This window comes from Myodes glareolus, chromosome 17 (assembly GCF_982192425.1).
Source record: "Myodes glareolus chromosome 17, mMyoGla1.1, whole genome shotgun sequence".
NCBI classification, from domain to species: domain Eukaryota; kingdom Metazoa; phylum Chordata; class Mammalia; order Rodentia; family Cricetidae; genus Myodes; species Myodes glareolus.
Window position 1 is genome coordinate 30114060 of NC_142042.1, and position 16164 is coordinate 30130223.

General features: G+C 42.6%; 1 protein-coding gene across 1 annotated transcript in view; it reads left to right on the top strand.

The window, feature by feature from the left end:
* The first annotated feature begins 319 nt into the window (after nucleotides 1-319).
* Fam241a (family with sequence similarity 241 member A) overlaps nucleotides 320-16164 on the top strand; it is a 29578-nt gene continuing 13733 nt past the window's right edge. Inside the window, exon 1 of the mRNA XM_085677728.2 lies at nucleotides 320-608. Within this exon, the coding sequence (XP_085533854.2) occupies nucleotides 465-608 (144 nt within the window). The 5' untranslated portion in view covers nucleotides 320-464. The remainder of the gene's footprint in view (nucleotides 609-16164) is intronic.

Consider the following 16164-nt stretch of genomic DNA (forward strand, 5'->3'; position numbering starts at 1 on the left):
CACACACACACACACACACACACATCACAGAATATCTGTCCGTTGTGTACTGATAGTTACAGACACACAATTACACAAAAGCTCTCATATATAATAGTAGCCTGTCAGACACACCCAATCTCCCTTAAGCACCTATGGCTTCTTTCATATTCTCTGTCCGGCAGTGATAATATTATCCCTTGGTTCCGCCCCTCCCAGAGTCCTGCCCACCCTACCAAGTCCCGCCTCTATTGGGCAGCGGTTCGCCTCGGCCCCGCCCCTCCCACCATAGCCCCGCCCCTGGAGGGCTCCTCCCCCCGAGCAGGGGGCGGGGCGAGTGGCTGACAGGAGGGGCGGGCGGCTCCAGCACTTCTGGCGCCCAGGCCGGTGGGTGCGCTTCTGGGGTTCGCGTCCGCGCCAGGCTCTCGAGCAGGATCCCGGTGTGGCCAGCGGCGGCCGTGCGGGCGGGCGGTGTCAGCGGCGGGATGTGTTCGGCCGGGGAGCTGCTGCGGGGCGGCGCCGGCGGCGGGGAGCGCGACGAGGACGGGGCGGCGCCGGCAGAGCCGGCGGAGGAGCGGGAGCCCCGGACGAGCCCGCGGCGCAGGCGGCGGCAGGACGAGGGCGAGCAGGTGAGCGCGGGCCGCGGGCAGGCGGCTGGGCACGCGGCGAGCGGTTGACGGGCGGGGCCGGGCTCCGTGGACGTGCCCTCCGGTGCCGCACCTGAAAACCCCGGGCAACTTGCGCTCCGTGGGCCCTCCGCTTGGATCCAGAGCCCTGCACGCGCCCTGGACGGTGTGGGCGGCCGGCCGGCACAGCGGGTGGGGAAGCGTGTGTCGGTGCCTGCCCGGGTGACACTGGGACTCTCCCCGGAGCAAGTTTCACAGCAGCACCGAGCAGAGCTCAACTTCATTTTAGAAGTGAAAAAAGAAAATTGCTTTCCGTGAGTACCAACGCGAAGGAAGCTTTACTAAAAGGCCAGACATAATAGAGAGAGAAACTGGGTACTTTTTAAGTTCCCTGAATTTGATCTCATCTTGAACGTAAAAATTGAATTCTACGTGGGACGATTTTTTTTTATAGGCAGTTACAGTAATTAGCTACTCAAAAATCTTCCCCAATAAGCAGCCCTTTAGAAATCACATAAGTAAGACCATACTACTGGGATAATCAGTTAATCCATGTCTATTGCCATCACTCTCCATTTGTCTTTTTTTTTCACATTTCGAAAACTCTAGTATCACTAAATAAATCATCAACTAAATACATTAGTAAAATAAAAACATCTCAACCCATTACTTAAGAAACAGATACAATGCAGTGTGGCCTTGAGCTTGGTAGCCTCGCACAGAGTAATTGTTCATCTGTGTGACAGTATAGGAGCTGGTGACAGAAGCAAATAATTGGTAGCTAGGAGATCTTGCTGGTTGCCTTTCTGGTGGCATTCCTATCCAATTGTCCCATGCTTGACTCAGTAGATGGGGTCTTGATTTCCTCTTACTTTAGTTGCTCAGCTGGAAAAGACTGGCCACTAAAACTCCTTTTCCAAAAGGAAATGTACGGATGGTTGTCATGACATCTGGGGACTACTTCTCCGGACTTTACCAACACGATGGCATGGACAGCATCGGGAACTCTAGTCTTACTGGAACTGTCGCTAGAACTAAGAAAATGGTGAAACAAAAGATTAAATATACATTCTAGGAAAGAGATACCCTATCTCATACCTGCTTGCTTCTGTCTGTCGTGAAATTTCCTTTTTCTCCTCTCCTTAGACGTATTACTTGTGTCACTTTATTTTGGCTACATTATTTACCTGTATACTCACTCACAATCATGGAGAAAACACACCTGAAATCTTGCCATATCTGTACCTGGGAACCTCTTATCAGGAAGTCAGAATTGGTACAGCCCACTGATGCAGAAAGCAAACTCTTGTGAGCCATCATATTTTGGTAACAGTATCCCTAAGCCTGTTTTCTATGTTTTTTTCACAATCTGAAATGAAATTTAGAAGTCTATGTAATGTCACAGAACTATCTTTAGACATACAATATCTGAAGGAGAATACAGTTGACAACTATAAAACATATTCCAATGAGTCATTTTAATTTTTTATTATGGTGATAGTCCCTTGTTCATTTTTTTTTTGGTTGATTGGTTTTAAGGGTGCCCAGACTCCAGATTATAAATGGGATAATTCTGGAAAATTGCTTCCTACATTATTTAAAGTTTACACTGAAAATTTCCATAAAACCAATGATAGAAAACAAAATGGAAGCCAAACTAACTAGCTTGAAATGAGGCAGGGGCCATTTTCCTGCTGTCTTCCTGCTTAGAGTGTTCAGATGGTGTGAAGTTCAGAGTTTCAGCCTTCTAGAAGTCAAGAGGGGACTGAAGGCCACAGCCCTCCTGGGTGGGGTCACTGTGGTTTGTTCCAGAATTACCTCACGTGTGCTTCTCAGCTTTTTGCCCCTTCCTAGTCCTGTGTGTTTTTATCTCATTCTGTTTTCTGTTTCCTTTTCTAATAAGAAACAGACCCCTCCCCTGGGTTCCTTCCCAGCCTCTAGGCTCCACAGGCATCTCTCCCATCCTTTACAGTTTGTCCTTAGCTCATACTCTGAAGAAAAGCTAAGTAGTGTTCTGCCCGGAATCTTTGCAGGCAGGATGATTGACAAGGGAAGTCCGGTTAAAATCAGGTACCCTTAAGAAGAAAGCCTTGAGAAACAGTAACTGTGCCTGGTTAGAAGTACAAGCCAAGCCTCACAGAGAGATAGGCAAGGGGGAGGCACAATGTGTGCTGCTCTCCGGGCAACGGAAGGGACTGGGCATGGCTCTACCACATATGTTGATAATTGCATTCATGAGACATGATCCAAGTATACTGATGACAGTGACCACGTGGTGGTTTTATGGAAGATAAGTGCCCCACTTGGTAGCTGGAAGGATAAAGCTCTCTGGGTTTTATTCTGTGTCCGTAATGTCAGTGGCATTTACTTTATTACAGCGTAGGTTGCCATTCACAATACCGTGAGATGGCCGTGTTTACAGGAACCTATTAATTTTAATTATTGTAGAAGTAATGTGTACTTCAGAAATTTAAAAAATGCGTATGAAGAAAAGAAATGCTGGTAAGGAATTGGTCCGATACCCTGAAGTCAAGCACTTGGTGTTACCGTAGCTCTATGCTTTGGTGTGACTATCCAGGTAGGCATCATGTGCTTTCACTAAGGTTTCTATCCGATTGCATGTATTTGGAAGTTGGCATTATTTCCCATGTCAGAAATGTCCCAGGAAAGAATGATTTTTCAGAGCTCCCTAGTAGTCTGTTCTCCTAACATTGTACACTTGTGGCTTCAAACTTTCTTTCTTAAATAATGCTGTGTTAAAAAAAAATCTACTACTAATCATAACACTTCTGTGTTGACATAGATTCCTAGAAAGTGGAAAAAGTAGGTCGGAGAGTCAGACTCCTAGAATTGACTTGAAGCAGTCCAAAGAATGTACCTTTTTGTTGCTTGGTTTGGTCTGGTTTCTTGGTTTTGGAGACAGGGCTTCCCTGTACAGCTCTAGCTGTTCTGGAATTTATAGAGATCCACCTGCTTTCCTTAAAATAATGATGCTTCATTTCTGGTTTTTGCCTTTTGCAGTGTCTAGACTTTTACAAAGAATGATACTGGCTTAGAAGTTTGAGTAAATAAGAGGGACTTCCATGACAGTATTTATCAAAGCTTTTCACAGATGATCTGGAAATTTTAGTGGGGGAGCCTTTGTGTCCTTTTTGATCTTACCGTTAGAGGTAGGAGTCGATATGGGTTGTGGGACCAGAGTACATAGGTCTGTACTTAGAACTGAAGCTTTTGGTGAGTAAATTAACCCTCCTCTGTGGGCTTCAGTTTCATTTGTATAATGAGAATGAGAATGATGTCGGCCTCGTAGGAGAGTTGGGAGGACCACACAATAGTAATGCCTGAAAAGTACTCCTAGAGCAGCCCTTAGGATGTTAGCTAGCTAAGCACACACGTGTTAGCCGTGAGACCTAATTGTCAAGTAAGCCAGAACTGGAAAGCAAGCCGACAAGAGTAGTTTTTAAGATTTTCCACACCTGTGGTTAACAGGGAGCCTGGGCTGAAGATGCCCTCAAGCAGCACCTTCGCACGTGAGCAGTAGGTATCATTGTTTGCTAGCCAGGATTTTGATGCAGCTAATCTCTCCTAACAGATTTCTCAGGTGGCATTGGTGCTGTGACCACAGACCACACTTTGGTAAGGAAATGGGGGAAATATAAGCTCCCCAACCAGCACTATTCGCTGTACTTGCCCTTCAGCAATGGTATCAAGAACAGATGTATGGAAGGAAGGAATTTAACACTTTTCCCTGAAGTGTATATTTGAACTCTTGGTAAAGCAAGCGTTCAGAGGCAAGGCAGGCTGACAAGGAAGGGATTTGCTCTTGATCCTATTAGTCTGTACCAGAGCAGAGGAGAACCCCGGGTCTCTAAACTCCAAAGCCAGTTCTCTTATCTTAGACACAGTCGCCGTCACGGAGGACAGTCTCTGATAGCTCTATTGCTTTCCCTTAGATTATTTATGTAGCTCAAAACTATTTATTTTAAACACACACTGTTTCACATCTCTTAGAAGCAGTTTGCAAGCAAAACTGTGCTGATGCTGAGTTTAGATGATCGATAGTTCTCAACTGAAGACAGTGTATATAGCCTTAGGTTCCATGTGACAATGTGGTGACATTTTTGGTTGTTGACACATGGTATAGTAGGTGCTACAAGGTATGCAATAGAAGTGGCCAGGAATATTGTTGAACAATCTGTGATGTAGAGAACAGACCCCTTGAGATGACTAGTTCTGACTGACTACATCACTGGATTAAGAAAGAGTAAAGTAGGCGCTGAAGTACACACTTGTAATCCTAGCCTGGATGCACAGTGAGTTCAAAGTCATCTTGAATTGGGTAGTGACTGAGACTGTCTAGAGAAGGAGGAACACACCTCTGGTAGTCTGCAAGGTCCCATAAGGTTAGAGACAGTTAGATAATAAGGCTCTTACCTAGTGAGGTATTCCTCCTACAATGGATTCATACTATGGTAACACTGGGAGGTGGGGAACACCCTTTCCTGTATGTATACCTCATTTTCTGCTCTGGCTGCCTGGTGGGAACTGTTCTCTGCCATACCCTCTATCCTAACTCTGAATCCGTGAGCCAAAATAATTCCTTGCTTCTTTAAGGTATCTAGGTCAGCAGCTTTGGTCAGAGTGAGGGAAAGGAACCAATACCACCGCAAAGGGATTGTCTGGCTTAGAATGCCAGCCATGCCAAACCCTGCTCAAAAATTCGTGGTGGGGAGGTTCAGTGCTGTGTAGGAAGTAATTACCCTGATAGTCTCTGTCCCCAAAAGAGAAGTAAAAATAGCTTATATCTTGTCCTGAAGTCTGTATTTCCAGTAGATAATCCCCACTGACCACTTATTTCTGTGTCTCTGCTAGCACATCTAACACCTGCCTTGTCTCCTCCACATTCTTTTCTGCGTGTTTCCTATTGGGCTCACTCCCCCGTGGCCGGCTGTTCCTTTCCGTTCACCTCTACTGCACACCCCTTTTCCACTTCTCTTCCTCTTCTTGGTTGGCCTTGTGGTTTTTACTGTGATAGTTGTAAGACTGAACCCTGGCTTTCCTGCATTATTAACCTGAACCTGATGACCAGTTTCCTCGTGTGTAATAGATACAGTGCCGTCCACCTCTTCAGTGAGATGCTCTTTATACGAAATGCCCAGCACACCGTAGGTCTTCAGTACCATCCACCTCTTTGGTGAGGTGTTCTTTATACAAAATGCCCAGCACACAGTAGGTCTTCAGTACCATCCACCTCTTCAGTGAGGTGCTCTTTATACGAAATGCCCAGCACACAGTAGGTCTTCAGTAAATATTAACTCATTTCTACTCCATGTTTCTTCTTTCTCACCTTTCCCTCGGCTCTATTCTATCCGCCTCAACTAATCACATTATACAACTGCATTTTAGTCAATGTTACTCTCTCCTTTATGGAATTAATGCTACCTATTGAATAAGTATTACAATTTCCTGATCTAAAAAAGTTAGATAAATTGTTCCATAATTCTCTAAGGAAAACCTCACCAACTTAATTTTTTTTTTAAATAAAGATCTTAAGTTGATTTTTTTCCCTCTTTGTATGTCACTAATCTTTGACAGGAAAAAGAATAACCCCGATAACATGTTCTCACTTCCCTACTTGAGAGGAATGATAAAGCAAGATGAAAGGGGCAGTTGGAGACACCACGGCTGTCAGGGGGCCTCAGGGGGCATACGTAGAAGCCTTTGCTTTGTCTGTACGCTTGCACCTTCGTCTGCTATCTTCAGGTTTTGTCTCTCTGGGCTCACACAGTCTTATCTTCAATCGCAACCATTTATCTGCAAAAGCATATTACTTGTGGTGTGTGTGTATGTCTGTGTGTGTGTGTGTGTGTGTGTGTGTGTGTGTGTGCGTGTGCCTGTGCAAGGGAATGGGTAAGACGTTTGAAAATTAGCTTAATTTGAGCAGATGAACTGGATTTTCAATAAACTCGATATAAAATGTATTTTCTACTCAGCAATCTAATTTTTCCCTGCATCTAAAGGGCTTTTCTGTTTTCATTTAACATCATTAGCATCTGTCCTTAATCTTGGCCTAGGAAGAGGAAATGGCCTTGCCTGTGCCTGTTTTCCCACAGCAGCAGCTGCAGCTTATCAGAATTCTGATCAAAAAGAAAGCATAGTGCAAGTGCTCCGAACTTTGGGAAAATGAAGAGCAAAATCATTAACGTCTACTATTGAAACATAATCTTAATTAAAGTTTTGTTATATTTTCTTTGAAGTATTTCTCTGTAATTCCAGTTTGGGAGATAGTTTTCCATTCTTCCAGTTAGTAAAAATTATTTTAATCCCTCTGATCATATTTTCACCTACACATGTGTAGACTGTCTACAGGTAAAGAATTTACATCTGAGATCTTGGGTGTTACAAATTTCCTCAGTCTTTCTCAGAATTTCTCATTCCATAGTTTTCATGAGTGATTTTTCATATACCAGAAAGCACTCTTACACGGCTGCAAACTGCTAATTAGAAGAGTTACAGTGTAGGGAAAGTGTGTGCCTTCAGCCAGTGCCTTCATCGTGACTTCTAGCCTCTGTGTACACCACCGTCTCTTGTTTCCTACAAAGTCCTGTCGCATTTCAGTAATGAAAACCATCCTCTTCTACTCCAACTGTGTTGCTCTCTTTGATAACTATCAGTGAAGCTGAGCATGTTTTTGAATATCGTGTTATTTTGAGTTTGAAGCTATGAATTATGACTTTAAAGTCATTGACTACAATTAGATAAAATTAAAGCTAAATAAAAATTCTAGTATTTTTCAGCATATAGTAATTTCAAAGACTACTTAAGATCTAGCTAATAGTTTCAGTGACTTTTATCTATCTCTCAAAAAGTCCATGTACCTTTATTGGCTCTATCTAGTTTAGAAGGAGGTAAGTATAAAAGAATACTATAGCTTTGCTTATGGTGATAAATGACTAGCAAACTATAAATACTGGACAGTTGTATAACATGAAGTGCTATGATTGGGTCAAGCTTTATAAAGTTAGTGATCATAAATCTATATCATCTTTACATTTGTAGGAAACAAAAATGTAGCATGTGCAGTAAACATGAAGCATATCCAGTCCTGTTATAAACAATAGAACTCAGAAGTTGGGTGGGTAGGAATCTAGGAGAGGATCTCTGAGGAGTTGGGGAGGGAGAAATATGATTAAAGTCTATTATTTGACATTCCCTAAGAGCAAATAAAAATGTAAAAAAAAAAGAAAAAGAAAAATTAGAACACCAAAGAGTGACTTTTCACCTCAAGTTATCAAAGAATAAAAACAGATGAGTGGTGTGGGTGTGCGTTTATAGCAATAAAGTCCGAGATAAGAACATTCTCAAAGAGGCACAAGTCTTTTGGTGAGAAACCCATACCCTACCCCGTGAGCAGTCATTGTTGTTGTCCAGACGGCGTATTGTACTGGTGCTTCACGGGAAGGCTGCAGAAAAAAATCATGGCGTACAAAACATGGGTGTACAAAACATGGCTGGGTGTCTTTACTAAAGACCTGAAGTCCTCCAACTTCCAAATCTGCTGAGATGCCACGAGTGAGTTCCAGGCCTGACCTGAAGGCACACTTTACAGTCACAACTCAAGTGCACAGGAAAAGATGTAGTCACTATCCTTAGCCAAGGTCTGTAAGGTATATTATAAATCATAAGTAAATTTTATATTTAGTGATATGACCTGTCCCCTTTTGAATGCATTGATCAGTTGTTACAAGTGCGTTTAACAATGTAATGGAAACAGTGTAACAGTTGTGACAGTTGTGGGTGTTTCTGCAGTCCCCATTGACTTTGTCTTTGGGAGCTCTATATTTGCTTAAAGCTTTAAAACTCTAACAACCTGGCCATATTCTAAAAGTAGGCTTCTCCTATCCACTTATACTGAACGTTAATTGCTTTAGAAAAAGATTGTACTACAGAAAATTTCCGCATTCTGTCTGTTGTTTGTTTTTGGTTTTGCTTGCATATTTTCCCTTGGTGGCTTTTCATCTATTCAGTCAAAAATTCAGAGTGGAGTCACCTACTATTTTCTGGCCCTGCTCTAGGTATACACATAAAAATATTCTTAAATTTTTCCTCTAATTAATCTAGCACTGCACATGGGGTGAGGGGAGACCAAACATAAAGGTACTAGTCAGTCAGTAGATTATAGGGACTGTGAAAAAATAAAAGTGGAGAAGGTGGCTAGGGATGACGGACATAGATGGGATCACTGTTGAGGATGGGCGATCCCAGAAAGGCCCCCTGAGCAGATGGTGGACGCGCTCAGAGACCTGCGCTCAGAGACCTGCTCCACTGTGCTTTGCTTCAACTCCCTACTAGGGCAGAATCAGGCCAAGGCTCCCTTTTAGCGATTGTGCTAACATAGCTCCCCAGTCCAGGTTCTCAAATTTTTTTCCCAGACATCCTTTTGCTTCTCTATATTTTATTACTGTTTTACCATTTCTACTGTAGCAAGTTCAAATCCTTCTGGAAAAAAAAATCCAAGGATAAGTATATGAACATGTTTTAATTATTATGATCATATATATATATATACATATACATGTACATGTGTGTATATATATGTGCACCACAGTAAAGATCAGGGAACAACTCTGTGGAGTCAGTTCTGTCCTTCCAGCTTTGTGTGGGTTCTGAGTTGAGTTCATACTGTAAGGCTTGTGTGGCAAGCACCTTTACCTTCTAAGTCATTTCCCAGCCTCTGGGCTTGTTTTAGTGTCTCTCTCTCTCTCTCTGTCTCTCTGTCTTTCTCTATCTCTCCCTCCTTATGTATATGTGTGTAGTATGCATGTATGTATATGTATGGTGTATGTATGTATGTATGCGTTTCTTAAGGGACTGGAAAAATAGCTTAATAGTTAAGAGAGTTTGCTGCTGAGTTTGGTTTGGTTCGGTCACACCAGCATATCACATTGGTCACATTGGTGGCTCACAACTACCTGTAACTTTACTTCCTGGGTCTGATCCCTTTTCTGACCTCAGTGGGAACCTACACAAATGTGGTACACACACATTTAGGTGTAAATAAATCACATAATAAATCTACTTTAAATCATCTCTTGAGAACTATAACCATAACTCACTCATAATGCATTTGTTAGAATTTTGTTTTGTTTTTAACACCTGGTTATAACTTAGCAGCAAGGGATTTATAGGTTTGATTCCTTGTTGAGAGAAGGGGTGAGGATGAGAAAGAAGATATGTTATTTTGAGTAAAGCCCATTTAAAAAAACCCAGAGAATATTTTTCAAAGTATTGTAGCACTCTTTGTTGGATTGAATTCAGAATTTGTTGTCAGAATGTTCCTGTGTTCAGTCCTGGCTGATGCTCGGGCAGTCCTGCAGTGTGTGTTAGACTTCAAGAGTCTAATAGCACACATCTTGCTTATAGCAAGCGTCTGAGATATAAGTCCTAAATAACTTTATTTAACAAATAGCTGATAAGCTAAGAAAGGTAGTGGAAATTAAATGACATGGATCAGATTTAAATTACAAGAACTTTTTTTCTGAAGATATGAAATTTAATAATTTTCTCTTGACCATGATATGACTTAAGAAACAAATCATTTTAACTGTGAAGGGGTGGAGACAGAGGCATTAGGAGGAGTTTAAGGTCATACTCAGCCACGGAGCAAATTCAACACCACCTTGGGCTAAATAAGACCCTGTCTCAAAAAATACACCTTCATGATATAAACTATATCAGCATTAATAATATCATTAAAGTCAATGAAATCTCTACCGAGAGAAAGTACAAAGTAAATAAGATCACCTCCAAGTACATGAGTTCTAACATATGTCTCCGAAGGAAATGACTTGGCAAAAGTAGAGCAAGGGATGAAAGAGGAAGACGTCGAGAAAGAGCAGCAGACTTCTCAGTTACACTTCAGACAGTGCAGTTCGCTAAAGCAGGGTTTCCTGGAGAGAAAAACAATTTGAGAGCAAGTGATTGAGTTTGCACTGAACTTGTTGAATTTGGGGTTCCAGGACATCTGCTAGGAAGTGTTGAATTTGGGGTTCCAGGATCTGCTAGGAAGTGTTGAACTGCAGTTGAGCGTATCAGTCAGGAACCCTGGAGAGCTGCATGGGCTCAGAAGCAGTGCTCTGAGCTGCCTCTTGGGATTAGGAAGGCATGGGCAGCCATGTTTAACTATGAGGATCTAGGTGTATGCTTGCCTTTCTTTACACACTAAGCAGCATGGTGACAGGGAGTTGCTTTGCATACCTCGCTGAGCCTGCCTTGCTTGTGATGTGTGGTCGATCGTTTGTTAAACTGGAGCAAATTGACACGAGTCAAGGATTGTGAATCATCAGAGTTAGTGTTTAGCAATCGAAGTTAGGTGGTACTCAGGTACAGCAAGAGCCAGGGTGGGGTTTCCTGGAAGAATGCAGCCGCCAGTCAGTCTATCAGATTCATGGCGTCTATGCAGGCTTGTCTGCCACAAGCAGAGCATAACACGTCCTGCATAAAATACCAGGGCAAAACTCGCCATGAAGAAATGGTTTTAGTTTTGGAATGTAACTGTAAACTGTGTGTCTAAGCACAACGTCCCCAGCATCATCATTCGCCTAAAACAATGAATAGACTGAACAACCAGCTGACTTTACTTTATTTACGTGTGCTATTTTCAAACATTTTTCCATAAGAAATGCAATAAATCCATGTTCTTTTCTTTTTAATTATCCTCTTAATTATTCACATTAACATACCAAGTAACGCGCTTCACCATGGCCTATGAATATCACACGTGTATATCATCCTCCTTGGTTCTCATTTCTTCCTCGCTCCCGCTGTCTCTACCCCTGCAGCCGGTTTCCTCCTCCTCCCAGCTAGTCTCCACTTCTGCTTTTCCCCATTGTCCTCTCTCCTGCCTCTCAAGATTTCTTCCTCCCTCCTCATGATGCATTTTCTATTTGTGAGACTTACACATGAACACATACACAGATTTAAATCTAGCTTCCCCATATAAAGAAAACAGTATTTCTCTATCTGGGTCTGACTTACATCCTATAACATAATGGTTTCCAACTCCAGCTATTTCCTATAAATGTCAGTTTTAGTTTTCATTTTCCTAATGACTAAATATATTAAATACTTTTTCATGTTTTTTGCTATATGCATTTTTTCATTTTTTAAAAACTATTGTCTAGTCCATTTTCCCATTTATTGACTGATAGTTTGGTTGGGTATTTAATTTTTGCTGTTCTTTTTATATCCTCGCTATTAATCCCTTCTAATGTGTAATCCACCAAGATTTTCCCCCTTTATCAAATTTTATTTAGGGTCACAGTAGCAGAAACAGCTGGCCATAAACTTACCTCTTAGAATTGTTTTTTACTTCATTCTAAAAATTCTGGTAAATTATGCTTTTATTTTCAATTGATTCTATGAATTTTTAAATTGCCTGCCTTATTTTTTCAGAGACCCTTTGATCATTCAAGAGTGTTTTGTTTGTATCTAAGATTTGTACACTTTCTGTGGTTCGTCTGTGTGTGTGTGTGTGTGTGTGTGTGTGTGTGTGTGTGTGTGTGTGTGTGTAAAGGTATGCATTCACACGTGTGGATATTAGAGGTCCACGTTGGGTGTTCCTCCTCTGGACAGTGATCCACTTTGTGTTTTGAGACCTGGAGCTCACCAGTTAGACTAGGCTGGCTGGCCAGAAAGTGCCCAGGGAACCAACTATCTCCATTTTTCCAATGCTGGAGTTACAAGTATGCCAACAACACCTGGCTTTTTTATTTGGGTACAGGGAGCCAAACCTGAGTCCTCGTGCTTGCCCGGCAAACACTTTACCAAGTGCCCTGCTTCCCAGCCTGTCTGAGATCTCTATTTACCAAATGCCCAGCTTCCCAGCCTGTCTGAGGTCTCTATTTTCCAAATGCCCAGCTTCCCAGCCTGTCTGAGGTCTCTATTCACCAAATGCCCAGCTTCCCAGCCTGTCTGAGGTCTCTATTCACCAAATGCCCAGCTTCCCAGCCTGTCTGAGGTCTCTATTCACCAAATGCCCAGCTTCCCAGCCTGTCTGAGGTCTTGCTTCCTAAGGTCTCTACCTTTGTTCCATTGTGATCTAATAAGATACAAGAAATTATTTTAACTATCTTACATGTGTCAAAGCTTGCTTTTCGACCTAGACTGTGGTCTGTTTTGAAGAAGAATCGGTCTGTGGTTACTGAGAAAAATGTTTATCCTGTATCTGTTGGATGAAATACTCTGAAAATACTTGTTTAGTTTGATCTGCTGTAATCCGACTGATATTTCCTTGTTGTTTTTCAGTGTTAGTGACCTTACTAGAGGTGAGAGTGGCAAATTGGAGTCACCCTCTGCTTTTGTGTCTAGATCCATTTGACCTTTATCTCCATTATGTCCCCTAGCTGTTTGCTTTATGAAACTGGAAACTCCAACACTGGGTGTGTTTGTTCACAGCTGTTAAATATTCCCAAGGAAGTGTTCTCCTTACTAATAAACAGTAGCCACCTTTAGTGTTTCTTAAGAAACTTGTAGATAATAATGTACCCAAAATATCTACTTTACTAGGTATCAGAATAACTGTGCCAGCACGTTCGGGGTTTCCATTCACTTCACAGTTTGTTTTTATCCTTTAACTCCCAGTCTGTGGGTGTTTCTTGGAGACAGCAGATAGTTGAATCTTTTTATTTTTTGAGATTAGTCAGCTAGTCTGCTTCTGTTGGTGAGTTCAGGCATGCCACTGACATTTATTTCCCCTCCCCCTCAGGAGATATTTGCTAATTCCTGTAATTTTCTGGATGTTTTTCTTATTAGATTGTCTGTTCTTTCCTCTCTCCCGTGTCAGCGTTAGGAGTTAGCTGCTTTATCACGTCGGACATGACGGATTCCTGCCTAGCTGTCCTTAGTTCTTCGGCTCCTGTTGTGAACTGTGTTCTTAGGAGAGAGACTTTCTTCCCTCTCTGTGCTACCCCTTCAGGCGTCTTCTGCAGTGCTGCCTTATAGTCGGGAACTGCCTTTCCTCTGCTTGTCTTGTATGTTCTTATTTGTCTGTCCATTTTAAAGAATAGCCTTGCTGGAAATAGTAATGTCTGGTTGGCCGTTATTTGCTTCCTGGGCTTGAAATGTAACAATTCCGAACTTCTTTGGCTTTTGGAATTGCTGACAAGACATCTGATACTATTCTGATGTTTCTGCCTCTGTTTGTGACTTGTTTTTTTCTTTCAGTTTCCAAGATATGTCTTGTATTTTTTAGGACTCACTGTTTTTAATTTATATGTATGTGTGTATGTTTGTGAATGTAAATGGGGTGCATTTCCTGTGTCGGCCAGAAGAGGGCATCAGATACTCTGGAGCTAGGTAACAAGCAGCTGGGAATCACCATGATGTAGGTGCTGGGAACTGAACTGGAGCCCCCTGGAAAAGCAGTTGCAAGCACTTTTAACCACTGAGCCGTCTTTCCAGCCCCAGATTTTTGTTTTTGATATCATGACCATATCATGGTATGGAGAAATTCTAACTTGGTCATGCGTGTTTCTCATGTTTGAATGCTGTGCCTTCCTCTAAATTTGAGAGGTTTCCTGCTATAACATCCTTGGATAGATTCACTAGATCTGTAGTTAACCTCCTTCCAGAGTTTTTAGTTACCTCAGGCAGGCGTAAGTTTCCCTGCTGATGTTTGAATGCACCGTTAATTCACCCTGTCCTCCATCCCCGATTCTTTCCTCATTGGCTTGGCCAAACGTGTGGGTGATGCTGTTCACTGTGATTTTATTTCATTCATTTTTTCCCCCAGCATTCTATTTGGTGGTTTTGGTTTGTTTGGTTTCTGGTAGAATAGGTTTGTTGTTGTTTTCTCTCAAAAATCTCAATATCCTTGCTGAATTTTCCTTTCATATCTCTAACATTTTCATCCATTTTGTTGACTTTTCCCTCTCAGTTGCTGACTTTCCTCTCCAGGTGTTGCACTAGATATGTTTGCTTCTTTGTATCCTCTTTGAGACCACTGATCTTTTTTTTTTCCAGAAAACTATTGAAATTTTCATCAAGCAGTTTACTTACTTCAGACTCTCTGAATTTGGTAGTTTAGGACTTATGACCTGGGAGAGCCTTTTTTTTATATTTCTTGAATTCCTGAGTTTCAGTTTGAACATTTCCTTGTTTGGCTATCCCTTAAGGCATTTCGGCATGGGATCTTGCCGGACAGATGACTGGACAGTCTCAATCCCCAGTGCTACCCACAAGGAGATAACGAACTGCTGTCTCAGCAACATCTGTCCACGCAAAAGGGAGACATTACACTTAAAACTCATCACCATCACTAAGACATCACCAGTGACTGTGAGATATTTGGAAGTAAATGAATGGGAGGAAGAAAGATGATACAGAAAAGGAAGAAGCAGAGAACCAAAGCTAAATAATTGAAGAAGAAAAGGAAGGAGAGTAAAATGTTATGGACAGGGTGAAAAAAAGAAGCAAGAGATTAGGGGAGAAAGGGAGAAAAGCAAAGAGAAGACATCTCAGTGATGAAAATGTCTGGAAACAAAATGAGATGTGTAAAAAGGAGCAAAGGTTAAAGCAGAAGAGTATTTTCTCCTTAAAAAAGGCAAAGTTAAAACACTACACTTGTTGAGAAGGTACAGGCGGGATCATGGAGCACAGGGGTTGAAAAAGGTGAGGGGGCTGAGGAAAGATACTGCCTGAGATAAACTGTGTAAATAATGTTAGATAAATGCATGCAGGGAGATAAAAAATTTAATGCAGTGCACGAATGTTAAAATCCTGTTGAACCCTGAGTAAAAAGAGGGGACAGCAGTGGCACGAGGCAGAAAAAGATACCCAGGAGATACTGGGAAGTCAGCTGAAAGCATGGAGGGGAAGGGCAGTTGAACCTGCAGAGTCTTTCTTGTATTTATGTCTGTGCTAGGCAAGTGTTGGAGGTCCACCACCAGGAGCCTCTGTGCAGACCCCTTGGGGGGGCTAATGTCTGAGCTGGCGGATGTCTTCCAAGAGCACGAGGAGTGGGGGAAGCAACACAGCAGTGAGGGTGGTACAGGCCTAGGACCTCTCTTCGTTCTTCCAAGAGGGCAGCACTCCACTAGAGCGTCACAGGACACTCCGGGAACTTCCGAGTGCTCAAGCTGCACAGCAGTGAGTGACAGATAAGGTGGCTCTGGAGTGCGATCTGTCCATGGGCCTCAGACACCAGGGTTCTTGTCCGCTGATGAGATCTGCTGCCAGCCTCTGACAGTGAGCTTCCCTGCCTGAGCCAGTGGCCTCCCATCTTCACCCTTCGGCTTGTCAGTATTGGCTCTGACTCTTCCAATTTCCTCTGAGGCTTCTCTTACCTAGGAGTTGTGCCAGGCCAACTTAAGTCCCTCTGACAGGATCTGAGGCCTGTGTTGTCCGTTTTCAACAGTAGCTCCTCTCCCAAGACGGTTCCAGGCCCTGTGAGTCATAGAACATGACAAAATTTCTCTCCACTACTGACCCATATGCCAGAGAAATTACTGCTCACCAAGCCCCACGAGTGGATCTGAAGCTCATGAAAGCTATGGCCTTG